General features: G+C 46.6%; 1 protein-coding gene and 2 pseudogenes across 1 annotated transcript; 2 read left to right on the top strand and 1 right to left on the bottom strand.

Annotated features, from left to right (window-relative positions):
• Positions 1–1801: 1801 nt before the first annotated feature.
• Positions 1802–3983, top strand: LOC117193930 (the record flags this gene model as incomplete). The annotated part of the gene is made up of 2 exons (XM_033398594.1): positions 1802–1830; positions 2918–3983. Coding segments are annotated over exons 1-2 (1095 nt in total), but the record flags the coding sequence as incomplete, so codon positions are not given.
• A 5729-nt stretch (positions 3984–9712) lies between these two features.
• Positions 9713–12667, top strand: LOC117193929 (annotated as a pseudogene).
• Positions 12668–12723: 56 nt separating this feature from the next.
• Positions 12724–14440, bottom strand: LOC117193928 (annotated as a pseudogene).
• Between the last annotated feature and the right edge of the window lie 276 nt (positions 14441–14716).

Below are 14716 nucleotides of genomic sequence, written 5' to 3'. Positions count from 1 at the left end.
GCGTACGAGAAATATTGAAGCGTCACATCCTTTCATCAACGAGTGGCAAAGAATTTAATTATCTACAAATAATTTTTAAACGTAATATAGAAGTTTTCGCGTTTACTTCCTGCATTGAGCACTTTCGAAATATTACGTATACGTAACGTGATTACTTACGTGCCTGTGGTACGGTATTTCACTATGAGTTTTCCCACTTTTGCAACACAAAGTATTCCCTTGCTGGTAAATCAGCTTTCCTTTGCTCTTCTTTCCTTCTCGTTATCTTTCACCTTTCACCGTTTCACCTTTCCAGAAGCCCATTAAAGTATGCATCGAAGAGTACAGAAATTGCCTTTTTTCGGAGGTCCGCCCAGCTGACAGCTCTCGGCGCACCGGCAGCTCGTAAGTTGAATATTGAAAATTAGCTAAAGTTGAGATATTAATGTGCAAATTGCATTTTCCTCTGTGGCGGATCACATTTTCTGAATGGGGCTGGCTCCTCTGAGCTCCTTCGACGAAATTGTGATTCCCATGGCCAAAGTTGGCGGTCTAGCTGCTCCTTGGCTCCTCCATCAGTAAACGGGAGTTTAGGCACAAAAATAATTACTTTTCATTAACATGGCCGGCCAGGGCCCATTGCCATTGCCTGCACCTGCTCTCTCGGCCGTGGTCGCTGCCGAAAACTGCAGGGGCGGACAGACAAAGGAACGGAGAGCAGCACGGACAACAAGACGGGTAACGGGTGGGGTGAGGAGGGGAGGGTAAATTAGAAAATACATTTTTCAGCATTAACAGTTAGTTGCTCGGCACACAGACACAGATGCAGACACAACCTGCACACGCTTCGACACATGCTGCAATGGCAGTCAAACACACCTGCTGGCCGAAGGGCGGTGGTGGGCAGATTTGGGACCTGGCACGGGCACGGCCCTCGGGAAGTAACCAACCATGGGGGCAGTACTAAGTGTCGAAAGTGCATCCCCATTGTCGGATGGGGCATGGGCGTGGACGTGGGCGTTGGCGTGGGCATGGGGCACGACAGCAGCTGGCACTTGACATGAGCAACGGCAGGGAAACAACTCGAGGGCTTTCCACTACTCTCGCGTATTTCGCTTCCGCTTAGAAATGGCGAAAAACACATCCCATCCCCACTCTCATGCACAAGTCGATATCCTTACATGTACATAAAAATCCTTGACAGACAACGAAAACACGAAACAGACTTAGTCCCAAAGTCGGAGAGCGCTGGCGGGTGGCAAAATATTTATAACTTCATTTCAGATTGTGTCGACTTGACTGGCATCAGAACGCAATTGTCACGTAGAGATTCATATATGAATTCTTTATCAATTAATTGGTCTTTATTTGCATTGATAGTGATGGTTAATGATAATTGCATTTTGGGAAATAGACTAAAAACTAATTGCCCGAATGCGGATACAAAAGCATAGGTGATTTATAGCTTTATATTGAATTATTACGGACAATTTTTGTATAAAAACGAAATATCATTAAAGATTAAACATGTATTAACCTCATCCAAGCGGCGTAAGAGTGTAAGAGGTGTAAGAGGAGTTAGGCTCAACAATATGCCTAATGTATTTGAAAGCTTTTGGCAAAAACATTAAGGAAGAAAGAATTTCACAAACAAAAAATTATATCAAGAGTAAAACAATGCGGCTTGGCTCGTGAGTTTTAAAGTGCCAGGCCCTGTACTCACTCTGTTCTTCGGAGCTCCGACCTAAGTGTAGCTCCAGGTGTCGGACAGCTGGTCCTGTTCCCACGCATTCAGAGCCTCACGAGAATTCCATGCGGCACAATGTTCATCCGAAACAACGGCGGCATTACGTAAGCCTTAAATTATATTTTGACAAATCATTCGGCAAACAAAGGAGCGAAAATGATGCTGTCAATAAGGCATAAAGGACGACTAAGAGGATGAACCTTTGGCTGCATCAATCATAAATATTTTAAGCCGCAAGCATTGGCGATGACTTTGTATCTTTGTTCCTGTGTTTCTGTGTATGTGTTAAAAGCGAGTGCTCGTGTGGGTGGGTGGGTGCTCCGTGTTTGCGTACCTAATTGCATTAGCCAGGCAGGCATGTGTGGCCTTAAAAGCCAAGACAAGGCTCGATAAGCTTTCGTGCGAAAGCTGCCGGCTCGTGGCATTTGCGTCAATTATGGAGTTTTGCGGCAATTAAAATTAATGATCATTGCAACAAGGCAGCGGGTCAGCATCGTTTTGCAGCGATTCAGGCAAAAAGAAACCATTTATTTGTAGAGTCCTGCACAAAGGCCGCTCCTGCTAGTGCGTGTCGGCTTGCTTGCATATAAGTGGCTTACAGAAAAAAAAGAAGGTAAATACAGATACAGATACCATTATACACATACGTATTTATCGGAATAGCAAAAATTTAATTAAGTTGTAAGCCTATGGGCATGTACTCTATAGAATTTGAGTTAGCATAGCGTGCATTCCATTTCTTTCAGTGTGCTGCAGCGACGAGAAAGTTTTATAGACAGGTCAAATTTAAGCTGCAGTTATGCCGATTTCAGTCGTGTCGACCTCGACTTGGGTGTTCTGGCCTACATGCATTTGGGCAGAACAAAACGCCGTGCCGCTGTCACAGGTTTCCCAATCGCCTGACTCAAACCGATTTGTCCAATTATATAGCCCTTGTGGCATAAACCGCTAAATGGCAAATATGCCCGATTTGCACTTGAGATAAAACTGCTTTGGGGTTCTATGAGTTAATGGATATGTACAAAGAGATGATAGGGCTGATTTAAAGCCAGGAGCGAAGCCAGTTTACGCGGGACCGGAAATGAGGCATAGATATACATTTCCTATCGAAAACACAAACGACTATTTACCTGTTTTGCTTGAAAAGATACAAGTTATGACTAATAATCTCCCTTTGCCGCTCCTGAACAGTTTGGTAGCCATTACTGACATTCACGGTAGTCCAACAGAAACTCCAATTGTGTTCGAGATCACCCAATTGTACCACTTCAAGAATTTTATTTTCTACATATCGGAGAGACTGGATCTCAAGAACAAGAACTCCCAGGACTTCTTTTACGACTTCTGGACGACCTTTCCCCTAGCACCGGATTTGATCATAACCCGTGAACACAATGCAGTCATACCGATGGTGCAGTTTATCAGCACTCCCTCACTGGTCATGGTCTATACAACGGAACGTGACGATCCCATTATGGAACTGGCAGCGCAAAGCCAGCGGGGAGTACGCTGGCTCAAGACCATCTTCATACTTCATACCCGCGACTTCGAGGTGAGCTTCGACGCCTTTACACTGCTCTCAAACGAGGTCAAAGGTCTCTACGACTGGATGTGGAGCAAGCAGTTTATCAACACAGTGCTGATTACCATCAAGAATAATGTGTTCTTGCTGGATCCCTACCCCACACCGTCAGTGGTAAACAAGACAGACTCGTGGCGAGCCGAGGACTTTTTTAAGAAACATAGCAAGAATATGAAGGGCTATGTGGTCAGGACCCCCATCCTCTACGACCTCCCACGTGCCTTCAAGTCCGACCGTCCCACCAATAGCTACGAGAATAACTTTGTTCACGGTACAAGCGGCAACTTGTTTCTGGGATTCCTCGAGATTGTGAACGCCACGATACTGGACACAAACGTGTCCACGAACTATCTGAACCTAACGAATCTCCTAGATCTGGTGGCTCAGGGCGTATACGAGACGCTAATACACTCATTCACCGAAATGCTAGGAAGGTACGTGGTCAGCTACAGCTACCCCATTGGCATCAACGACTGCTGCCTCATGGTGCATTTCCTCAATCAGTCCCCAACGGAACAGTACATGCGAGAGGCTCTTCAGGACAACGTTTGGCTTTCGATAATTCTGTTCGTCTTCTATATAGCCCTGGCCATCTGGTGGTGCTCGCCCCTGCGGCCGCGCGACTTCAGTGCCGCTCTCCTCCAGTCCATCTGCACCCTGACCTACATGGCCGACCGCCGAGCTATTATATTGAACTGGATGGAATTGGCTGTCTTCCAAACTCTTTTGCAGTAACACGGCTCCATACCCCCATTTTGATGCATCAGTATGGATTTCTGTCTCCAACTTCGGGTTGTACATTTCTAAAACAGTTCTACTAATCAATGCTACCTTAAGTTGTTCAAACGCAACCTGATGTATCTCCTTAAATTCAAATTTAACATCCTTTCGCAGCAGATCTGTCAATGGTTTTGCAATAACAGCATAACCCTCAATAAACTTTCGGAAATAAGAAGTCAATCCTATGAAACGCTGCACTGCTTTTTTATCAACTGGCACTGGGAACTTTTCGACTGCCCTCGTCTTCTCATCACTTGGTCTTATCGTATTCTTTTCTATTATATACCCCAGAAAATTAACCTTTTGTCGTAACAGCTGACACTTTCTCCAATTTAAACGGGGCCCATTCATTTCCGCTATCTTCAGTACTTTCCTAACTTTAACAAACCCTCTTCTATATCTTGACTACAAATAATAACGTCATCCATATAGACTGCTGCTTCATTATTCTTTACCAAATCTCTCAACACAGCCATTATAAATCTGGTAAACAGAGAATTCTGGAGAATTTGAAATTCCAAATGGTACATATACAAATTCGAACTGACCATTCTGAGTCACAAAAGACGTATATTTTTGGGACTCGACTTCTACAGGCACATGGAAAAAACCATTCGTTAAATCCAACGTGGTGAAATACTTTGCACCCTGCAGTTTCTCCAACACTGTATCCATATGTGACATTGGAAAGTTATCGCGAACTATTTTCTCATTCAGCTTTCGGTAATCACAGCATAGTCTCTTGCTACCGTTCTTTTTGGGTACCAACACTACTGGTGATGCATACTCCGATGTACTTGGCTTTATAATCTTCTGAGCCAGCCACTCTTCAACTTGCTTGTCCACGATTTCCTGTTCACACAACGGTAATCGTCTCGGATGCTGGAAAACTGGTATCTCATCCACTAATACAATTTTCATTTTTATCGGTGCATCTACATTTCTCTGAGGTTGGTACTTTCCTACCATACCCCTAACCTTTCTAGCATGTGCTTCACTGAGATGACCAACATCAATTGAAAACTCCTTCTCAACTTCGTTAATACTTGACATGCAAATGCCTTTATATTCATTAAACAATTCCACGCATGAGGACGATGCTACCTGATAAAGTTTCTTATCTTTATCCTCGCCACAAACTCTACGAACAAATCTTGTTCCTGTCTTAGAAACTTGCATGTCAACATGATTCAGAATAGTCCTTCCTAAAATGGCTTCAAAACCAATATCCTCGTCTGGAATGACATGAAATTCTACCTCCATTTCAATCTCATCGATTTTCACTGGTATCGAAAAGCTACCAAAATTTACAACTTGACTATCTCGTCCGGGAGAAATGTTTAACAGGTATTGTGTTAAACATTTCTCCCGGACGAGCCCCCAATTTGTAGAAGTTTAAGTTGCTTGATGGCAACGAGTAACATTTATTTGATAAGTATGTTGGACTTAAAATTATAACAGCTCCAAGTTTTACAAGTATGTTTGTGACTAATTATATGCGTGTACGTCTGATGCGTGGCTGAACTGACAACTGACTGATCTCTCTCTCTTGCTATCGGCTCTCTCAGAGCCGATTACTACTCTATCCCGACGACACGACGAAAACACGACCGCTTCGTGTCTCTCTCTTTCCTTCGTTTCCTACATACATTCACTCGTAGTTTCCAGCCATCATCCCGACGACTGCACTCTCTAGAGAGTCCCCTCCCCAGTTTATCTCCGATTAAGGATCCGCGTGGATCCGTAACTGCTGCCGAGTGCGGCAAAAACTTTGTCATGTCGGGTGGTTCGGTTCGGTTCCGTCCCGTCCCGACCCGCCCCGCCGCGCTGGTTGTTTCCCGGTGACAGTCTGCGGTGGAAGCGGTTTCATTTGCCCCTTTCAAACTGTCCTGTTATGCCACATTTCAAATCCACAGACCCACGAGCAAACATGCAATTGCGAGGGGGGCCACTGTCGTTACAGAGGCCACCCTTAATAAATGGTATAGGCAAACAGGCATCCCTTTATCTACGACTACTCAGGCCCCTCGATTGCATGCTCTTTTTACGCTGCAAACAAATGCTGTTCCATTTCGAGTGTCAGAACAACAAGCGTAACAAAAAATACTCAATTAATATTGTTCAGTGTCAAAGTATGGCACTTACCAGACACAGATTGCACAGACAATATCCTAGAAGCTCGGAAAATGCACAAATCTGTGCATTACGTGGTCTTTCCAAATTGCACTCTGGACAGACCGCGAGATTCTAATTGACTTCTCCGAAACTTTGGTTACTGATCAGCGGGCAGCGAATGTCTTCATTAGTTGAATTGCAAACATTATTATTGCTCGCACCCTGTAGCTGGTGCCCAGCCAGGAGGACCAGCCAAGAAGTTCATCCAGTTTGACTCATTCAGCAAACGACTCCCGTCTGGACCGTGCCCGTGCACGGAGCCAGCAATTGTTGCTTGGCCCAGCGAGAGACAGAAAGAGAGAGAGCTAAGGGGGAGAGATAATGAGGCAAAAGGCCAAAGCAAGCGAAAAGGCGTGAAAGCAAAGTGAGGTTTTTTTGTGTCTTGGTCTCCTCTGGTTTTCGCTGCATAAAATGGCTAAATTATACAGAGAAAGAAAGAAATCCCCAGCAGCTGCCAAAAAGCCATTGTTCGGAGCAGAACCCAGCCGATTAGCTGCTTGCCAAATAGCACCTAATTCTTGGCCCTCAGCCGCTTATTTTGTTTGTTACTTATGTCTATGTCACTCATTTGTTTGTTAAAGCTTTGCGCTTGCTTGCCCTGCTAAACGCTCTCTGCCAGCTCGCTCTTCGCTATCTCCGCTTTGCGTCTGCCTACCGACGTCGGCCGAGCGAAGCTGCGCTTAGCGATCGGAGCGGCAATGTAAAGGGCAGGCAAGCCACACTTACAATTTGGATGTCACGCATTAAAGAACATATCGTAATTTTATTTATATTTAATTCGAAATAATTAGTCGGCCGATTGGGGATAAAAAACATTATCTCGACATAAAATTTGGTGACCCCGACGTGATCTCTGAGTTGCAGTGTCAATTAATAATCATTCGCGATCGACATTCGTTAGCCCTAGCAAATTTTCGGCGGTTAAGCACAATTCGGTGCTAAAACACACTTACACACGACAAGCCGCCTTCGTAAAGAAGCGCCGATTGCTGCGTTCGACGATCATCCCAGCGTAGCCGCCAGCTGCGCCCAAGCAAGCATCTTCAAGAGGGCCGTTGGAAAAATAGCGGTTCTGCCCCTTCAGGATGGATCTGTTGAAAGCCTTTGCCTTCCAACGGGGGGTGAATGTTCGGAGCAGAACCCAGCCGATTAGCTGCTTGCCAAATAGCACCTAATTCTTGGCCCTCAGCCGCTTATTTTGTTTGTTACTTATGTCTATGTCACTCATTTGTTTGTTAAAGCTTTGCGCTTGCTTGCCTTGCTAAACGCTCTCTGCCAGCTCGCTCTTCGCTATCTCTCCGCTTTGCGTCTGCCTACCGACGTCGGCCGAGCGAAGCTGCGCTTAGCGATCGGAGCGGCAATGTAAAGGGCAGGCAAGCCACACTTGCAATTTGGATGTCACGCATTAAAGAACATATCGTAATTTTATTTCTGCGCCGAGTTTTATTTAATTCGAAATAATTAGTCGGCCGATTGGGGATAAAAAACATTATCTCCACAGCCATGCTGCCGTCTAAGTGGGTAAACTTTGGATGGATGCTGCAATGCCTTAACTATTTTTCATTTAATTTAGTTAATAAACATGTTCGCCCTTAATTGAGAGTGAAACAACTCACTAGTATGAACTACTGCCGAGAGAATGCTACCTGAAACGAAGTTAACTGGAGGAAACCTGCCATATCCTTTCATAGCAAGAAGCGTACGAGAAATATTGAAGCGTCACATCCTTTCATCAACGAGTGGCAAAGAATTTAAATATCTACAAATAATTTTTAAACGTAATATAGAAGTTTTCGCGTTTACTTCCTGCATTGAGCACTTTCGAAATATTACGTATACGTAACGTGATTACTTACGTGCCTGTGGTACGGTATTTCACTATGAGTTTTCCCACTTTTGCAACACAAAGTATTCCCTTGCTGGTAAATCAGCTTTGCTTTGCTTTTCTTTCCTTCTCGTTATCTTTCACCTTTCACCGTTTCACCTTTCCAGAAGCCCATTAAGTATGCATCGAAGAGTACAGAAATTGCCTTTTTTCGGAGCTCCGCCCAGCTGACAGCTCTCGGCGCACCGGCAGCTCGTAAGTTGAATATTGAAAATTAGCTAAAGTTGAGATATTAATGTGCAAATTGCATTTTCCTCTGTGGCGGATCACATTTTCTGAATGGGGCTGGCTCCTCTGAGCTCCTTCGACGAAATTGTGATTCCCATGGCCAAAGTTGGCGGTCTAGCTGCTCCTTGGCTCCTCCATCAGTAAACGGGAGTTTAGGCACAAAAATAATTACTTTTCATTAACATGGCCGGCCAGGGCCCATTGCCATTGCCTGCACCTGCTCTCTCGGCCGTGGTCGCTGCCGAAAACTGCAGGGGCGGACAGACAAAGGAACGGAGAGCAGCACGGACAACAAGACGGGTAACGGGTGGGGTGAGGAGGGGAGGGTAAATTAGAAAATACATTTTTCAGCATTAACAGTTAGTTGCTCGGCACACAGACACAGATGCAGACACAACCTGCACACGCTTCGACACATGCTGCAATGGCAGTCAAACACACCTGCTGGCCGAAGGGCGGTGGTGGGCAGATTTGGGACCTGGCACGGGGCACGGCCCTCGGGAAGTAACCAACCATGGGGGCAGTACTAAGTGTCGAAAGTGCATCCCCATTGTCGGATGGGGCATGGGCGTGGACGTTGGCGTTGGCGTGGGCATGGGGCACGACAGCAGCTGGCACTTGACATGAGCAACGGCAGGGAAACAACTCGAGGGCTTTCCACTACTCTCGCGTATTTCGCTTCCGCTTAGAAATGGCGAAAAAAACATCCCATCCCCACTCTCATGCACAAGTCGATATCCTTACATGTACATAAAAATCCTTGACAGACAACGAAAACACGAAACAGACCCAGTCCCAAAGTCGGAGAGCGCTGGCGGGTGGCAAAATATTTATAACTTCATTTCAGATTGTGTCGACTTGACTGGCATCAGAACGCAATTGTCACGTAGAGATTCATATATGAATTCTTTATCAATTAATTGGTCTTTATTTGCATTGATAGTGATGGTTAATGATAATTGCATTTTGGGAAATAGACTAAAAACTAATTGCCCGAATGCGGATACAAAAGAATAGGTGATTTATAGCTTTATATTGAACTATTACTAACAATATTTGTATAAAAACGAAATATCGTTAAAGATTAAACATGTATTAACCTCATCCAAGCGGCGTACAGGGTGTAAGAGGAGTTAGGCTCAACAATATGGCTAATGTATTTGAAAGCTTGTGGCAAAAACATTAAGGAAGAAAGAATTTCACTCGTGAGTTTTAAAGTGCCAGGCCCTGTACTCACTCTGTTCTTCAGAGCTCCGACCTAAGTGTAGCTCCAGGTGTCGGACAGCTGGTCCTGTTCCCACGCATTCAGAGCCTCACGAGAATTCCATGCGGCACAATGTTCATCCGAAACAACGGCGGCATTACGTAAGCCTTAAATTATATTTTGACAAATCATTCGGCAAACAAAGGAGCGAAAATGATGCTGTCAATAAGGCATAAAGGACGACTAAGAGGATGAACCTTTGGCTGCATCAATCATAAATATTTTAAGCCGCAAGCATTGGCGATGACTTTTTATCTTTGTTCCTGTGTTTCTGTGTATGTGTTAAAAGCGAGTGCTCGTGTGGGTGGGTGGGTGCTCCGTGTTTGCGTACCTAATTGCATTAGCCAGGCAGGCATGTGTGGCCTTAAAAGCCAAGACAAGGCTCGATAAGCTTTCGTGCGAAAGCTGCCGGCTCGTGGCATTTGCGTCAATTATGGAGTTTTGCGGCAATTAAAATTAATGATCATTGCAACAAGGCAGCGGGTCAGCATCGTTTTGCAGCGATTCAGGCAAAATGAAACCATTTATTTGTAGAGTCCTGCACAAAGGCCGCTCCTGCTAGTGCGTGTCGGCTTGCTTGCATATAAGTGGCTTACAGAAAAAAAAGAAGGTAAATACAGATACAGATACCATTATACACATATGTATTTATCGGAATAGCAAAAATTTAATTAAGTTGTTAGCCTATGGGCATGTACTCTATAGAATTTGAGTTAGCATAGCGTGCATTCCATTTCTTTCAGTGTGCTGCAGCGACGAGAAAGTTTTATAGACAGGTCAAATTTAAGCTGCAGTTATGCCGATTTCAGTCGTGTCGACCTCGACTTGGGTGTTCTGGCCTACATGCATTTGGGCAGAACAAAACGCCGTGCCGCTGTCACAGGTTTCCCAATCGCCTGACTCAAACCGATTTGTCCAATTATATAGCCCTTGTGGCATAAACCGCTAAATGGCAAATATGCCCGATTTGCACTTGAGATAAAACTGCTTTGGGGTTCTATGAGTTAATGGATATGTACAAAGAGATGATAGGGCTGATTTAAAGCCAGGAGCGAAGCCAGTTTACGCGGGACCGGAAATGAGGCAAGATATACATTTCCTATCGAAAACACAAACGACTATTTACCTGTTTTGCTTGAAAAGATACAAGTTATGACTAATAATCTCCCTTTGCCGCTCCTAAACAGTTTGGTAGCCATTACTGACATTCACGGTAGTCCAACAGAAACTCCAATTGTGTTCGAGATCACCCAATTGTACCACTTCAAGAACTTTATTTTCTACATATCGGAGAGACTGGATCTCAAGAACAAGAACTCCCAGGACTTCTTTTACGACTTCTGGACGACCTTTCCCCTAGCACCGAATTTGATCATAACCCGTGAACACAATGCAGTCATACCGATGGTGCAGTTTATCAGCACTCCCTCACTGGTCATGGTCTATACAACGGAACGGGACGATCCCATTATGGAACTGGCAGCGCAAAGCCTGCGGGGAGTACGCTGGCGCAAGACCATCTTCATACTGTATCCCAAAATGGACACCCGCGACTTCGAGGTGAGCTTCGACGCCTTTACACTGCTCTCAAACGAGGTCAAAGGTCTCTACGACTGGATGTGGAGCAAGCAGTTTATCAACACAGTGCTGATTACCATCAAGAATAATGTGTTCTTGCTGGATCCCTACCCCACACCGTCAGTGGTAAACAAGACAGACTCGTGGCGAGCCGAGGACTTTTTTAAGAAACATAGCAAGAATATGAAGGGCTATGTGGTCAGGACCCCCATCCTCTACGACCTCCCACGTGCCTTCAAGTCCGACCGTCCCACCAATAGCTACGAGAATAACTTTGTTCACGGTACAAGCGGCAACTTGTTTCTGGGATTCCTCGAGATTGTGAACGCCACGATACTGGACACAAACGTGTCCACGAACTATCTGAACCTAACGAATCTCCTAGATCTGGTGGCTCAGGGCGTATACGATACGCTAATACACTCATTCACCGAAATGCTAGGAAGGTACGTGGTCAGCTACAGCTACCCCATTGGCATCAACGACTGCTGCCTCATGGTGCATTTCCTCAATCAGTCCCCAACGGAACAGTACATGCGAGAGGCTCTTCAGGACAACGTTTGGCTTTCGATAATTCTGTTCGTCTTCTATATAGCCCTGGCCATCTGGTGGTGCTCGCCCCTGCGGCCGCGCGACTTCAGTGCCGCTCTCCTCCAGTCCATCTGCACCCTGACCTACATGGCCGACCGCCGAGCTACATCATCAAGACGCCGATGCTGCGGATGCGATACTTGTATCTTCTGCTCGCCATCATGGGAATAGTCACGTCCAACATGTACATCTCGAGGATGACCAGCTACTTCACCACGGCTCCGCCGCAAAGGCAAATCAGCACTGTTCATGACATAGTCGAGGCGAATCTGAGGATCCTGATGATGGGTGTCGAGCACGATCGCATCGCCAAATCGCCCCAGCAGTATCCGGCCAGCTTCTTGCAACAAGTCGACGTAGTGGATAAGCAGGCCTTAGACACCCACAGGGAGCCTATCAACACGAGTTTCGGCTACACGGTGACCAGCGATCGCTGGCAGTTCCTGGCCATGCAGCAGCTGCACTTGCGGAAGCCCATCTTCCGCCTCACGGACATCTGCGAGGGTCCCTACTACCATGTCTACCCCATGCACCGCGACTCCCACCTGCGCTCGCCGATGAAGGAGTTCATTATGGTGGCCCAGCAGGCGGGTCTCATGGACCACTGGCAGCGCGAGGCATTTTGGGAAGACCTGACCTGGACCTGAATTTTATCAAACTTCACATTTTCGATGAGGAACCGATCCCCTTGAGTCTGAGCTTCCTCTCGACCATTCTGCGAACTTGGTGCCTGGGCCTGGTGCTGTCCGGACTCGTCTTTGCTGTGGAGATGAAATGGTACGAATACGTGACCTTCAGGCGACGTGTTAGGTTACCCCTAAGCCAAGATCGTTTCTGAGAAGGTTCATGAGAGGGTGAGGGTGTATTGAGTGTGACGCTTAATAAATAAAATAGAAGCACTAGCAGAATTCATTTTAATTGTTTTGAAATATTGAGCAATTGAGCAGTTCCATGGTGAACACAGCTGCAGCTATTGCGCTCAACACCAGGAGATAAATGAAGGCAATGGCCAAATGCTGCATTCCAGCAGCAGTGTACTCCTGGGTGTCCGGGATGCGCTCCACGAGGCCTGCGTGCAGGGCAGCCTCAAAGCTGCTCCGGGCGTAGAAGTTGAGCAGCCCCGAGGAGTGGATGCGCAAGGTGAAGTACTCTATGTCCCGCCACAGAGACGAGTCCATTTGCATGGGAAAGGCCAGGTGATAGGAGCCAAAGCAGATGTTGCTCAGCTTGAAGCGGCGCTGCTACAGGTGGCTTTGCTGCTCGTCGAGGAACTGCCAGCTATCCTCCGTGATGAAGTAGGCAAAGGAGCTGTTGAACCGCGTTTGATGCTGCGCAAAGATGCCAGCGTCCACCGGCCGCAACAGCTTGCGAAACTCCTCAGGCAGCTCCTGGTTAATCTCCAGCAGAAACTCCATCTCGTAGTCAATGATCATGACTGGCAACTGGGCCCGCACTATGTCGTCCATGGAGTTGATCTGGGCGTGGAATAGATTCACGGTGAGAATGCTGCCCAGAGTGGACGTGTAGTTGACCGAAAGGAAGAATCCATGGAAGAACACCGTGGAGCAGGAAACGCAGCAGGCTCGGCCGCTAAGCTGCCCTTCAGTAGGCACATTGATAATGTAGCAGAACGAGCTTAGTACTACGGTATGGACACCGGTGATGTGCCCGAACCTCTTGAGCCAGAACAGCTCAAGGAAGAGCAAAGCAAGGAATGAACCTATGACAAAGAACCAAACCGTCCAATCGAAGGGCTGTAGGGGGTAGAGATACGTGGAAACACTGTTGTATAAAGGCACCATCAGGCACCACTGTACCACATGCAGGGGGTAGGTTTTTTCCACTTCGTCGTCCGCCATGAACAGGGCATAGGCATGAGCGGAGAATTCCGCCTGGCGATCCCGGTCCAGCTGTAGGGCCTGTTTCATGTTGATCACCTTCCCGCCGATGGCGTCGGGTTACAGGAACAGCTCCCCAAAGCTCCCATTGATGAACTGGACAAAGGTCTCTATTATCCGGTAGGTGCTGCCATCGTAGTCGCCGCGGGACTCGAACATATGCGGCAAGTCCTGGCGCAATGGTGTTGGGAAACCCCCCCACATCCGAGTGGGCGTTCTGAATCTTCTTTGCGACTTCGGCAAAGAATTTCATGAAATCAGTGCGATTGATGAACTGCATGGATGGAAACTTTGCAACACCGTAGAGCTGATTGATTCCGTCCTCGGACTCGAAGTAGATCATCGAATTGAACAACTGCTGGTCGTAAGCAAAGCGCAGGAGATCGTGAACTGGCTTCATGTCCTTACCCACCTTGTCCAACGTCATAATCATCGAGAAGTAGAAGTGGCGACCCAGCAGCACCTTTCTGAACACCTCCATTATGGGATCATCCACGCCCGTGGTGAACACGAAGCTTATATGGTTCCTTTTTGCCGGCGATCGATTTATTCGCATCTCCGTGTTGTTGTTTACCACTGTCTGGGTGGCGGACGCCCCGAATGCCTCACCGATGAGGCGAATGAACTGATCAATCTCGTCCACGCTCAGCTTCTGACTTACAAACCACACAAATTCCTGGAATACAGCCAAGCGAGCAAAGGGACTCAATAGGTTGTACATGTATCTGTTCATGGTTCCAGCCATGTGTGGACTGAGCAGCGACCAGTGCCAGGAGAGCGACTCTTATCAGAGCCGATGACCACATGACTTGACCAATGAGGCTCCACGGGGTAATTGAACGGTACGCATTTCGATTTGTTACGCAGGTTAGCCTCAGGATCAATTAGAAACTCCAATGGGAGTACTTGGGTCATGGCTCCCATGGCAGCAATTAAAACCGTGTAAAACAAGAAAATAATAAGCATTCTAATCGCATTCGAGCAGTGAGACATTCATGCCTTGCATATC

Source organism: Drosophila miranda (genome assembly GCF_003369915.1).
Source record: "Drosophila miranda strain MSH22 chromosome Y unlocalized genomic scaffold, D.miranda_PacBio2.1 Contig_Y2_pilon, whole genome shotgun sequence".
NCBI classification, from domain to species: Eukaryota; Metazoa; Arthropoda; class Insecta; order Diptera; family Drosophilidae; genus Drosophila; species Drosophila miranda.
The sequence above is the reverse complement of the archived record's forward strand: the minus strand, read 5'-3'. Positions and strand labels throughout refer to the sequence as shown.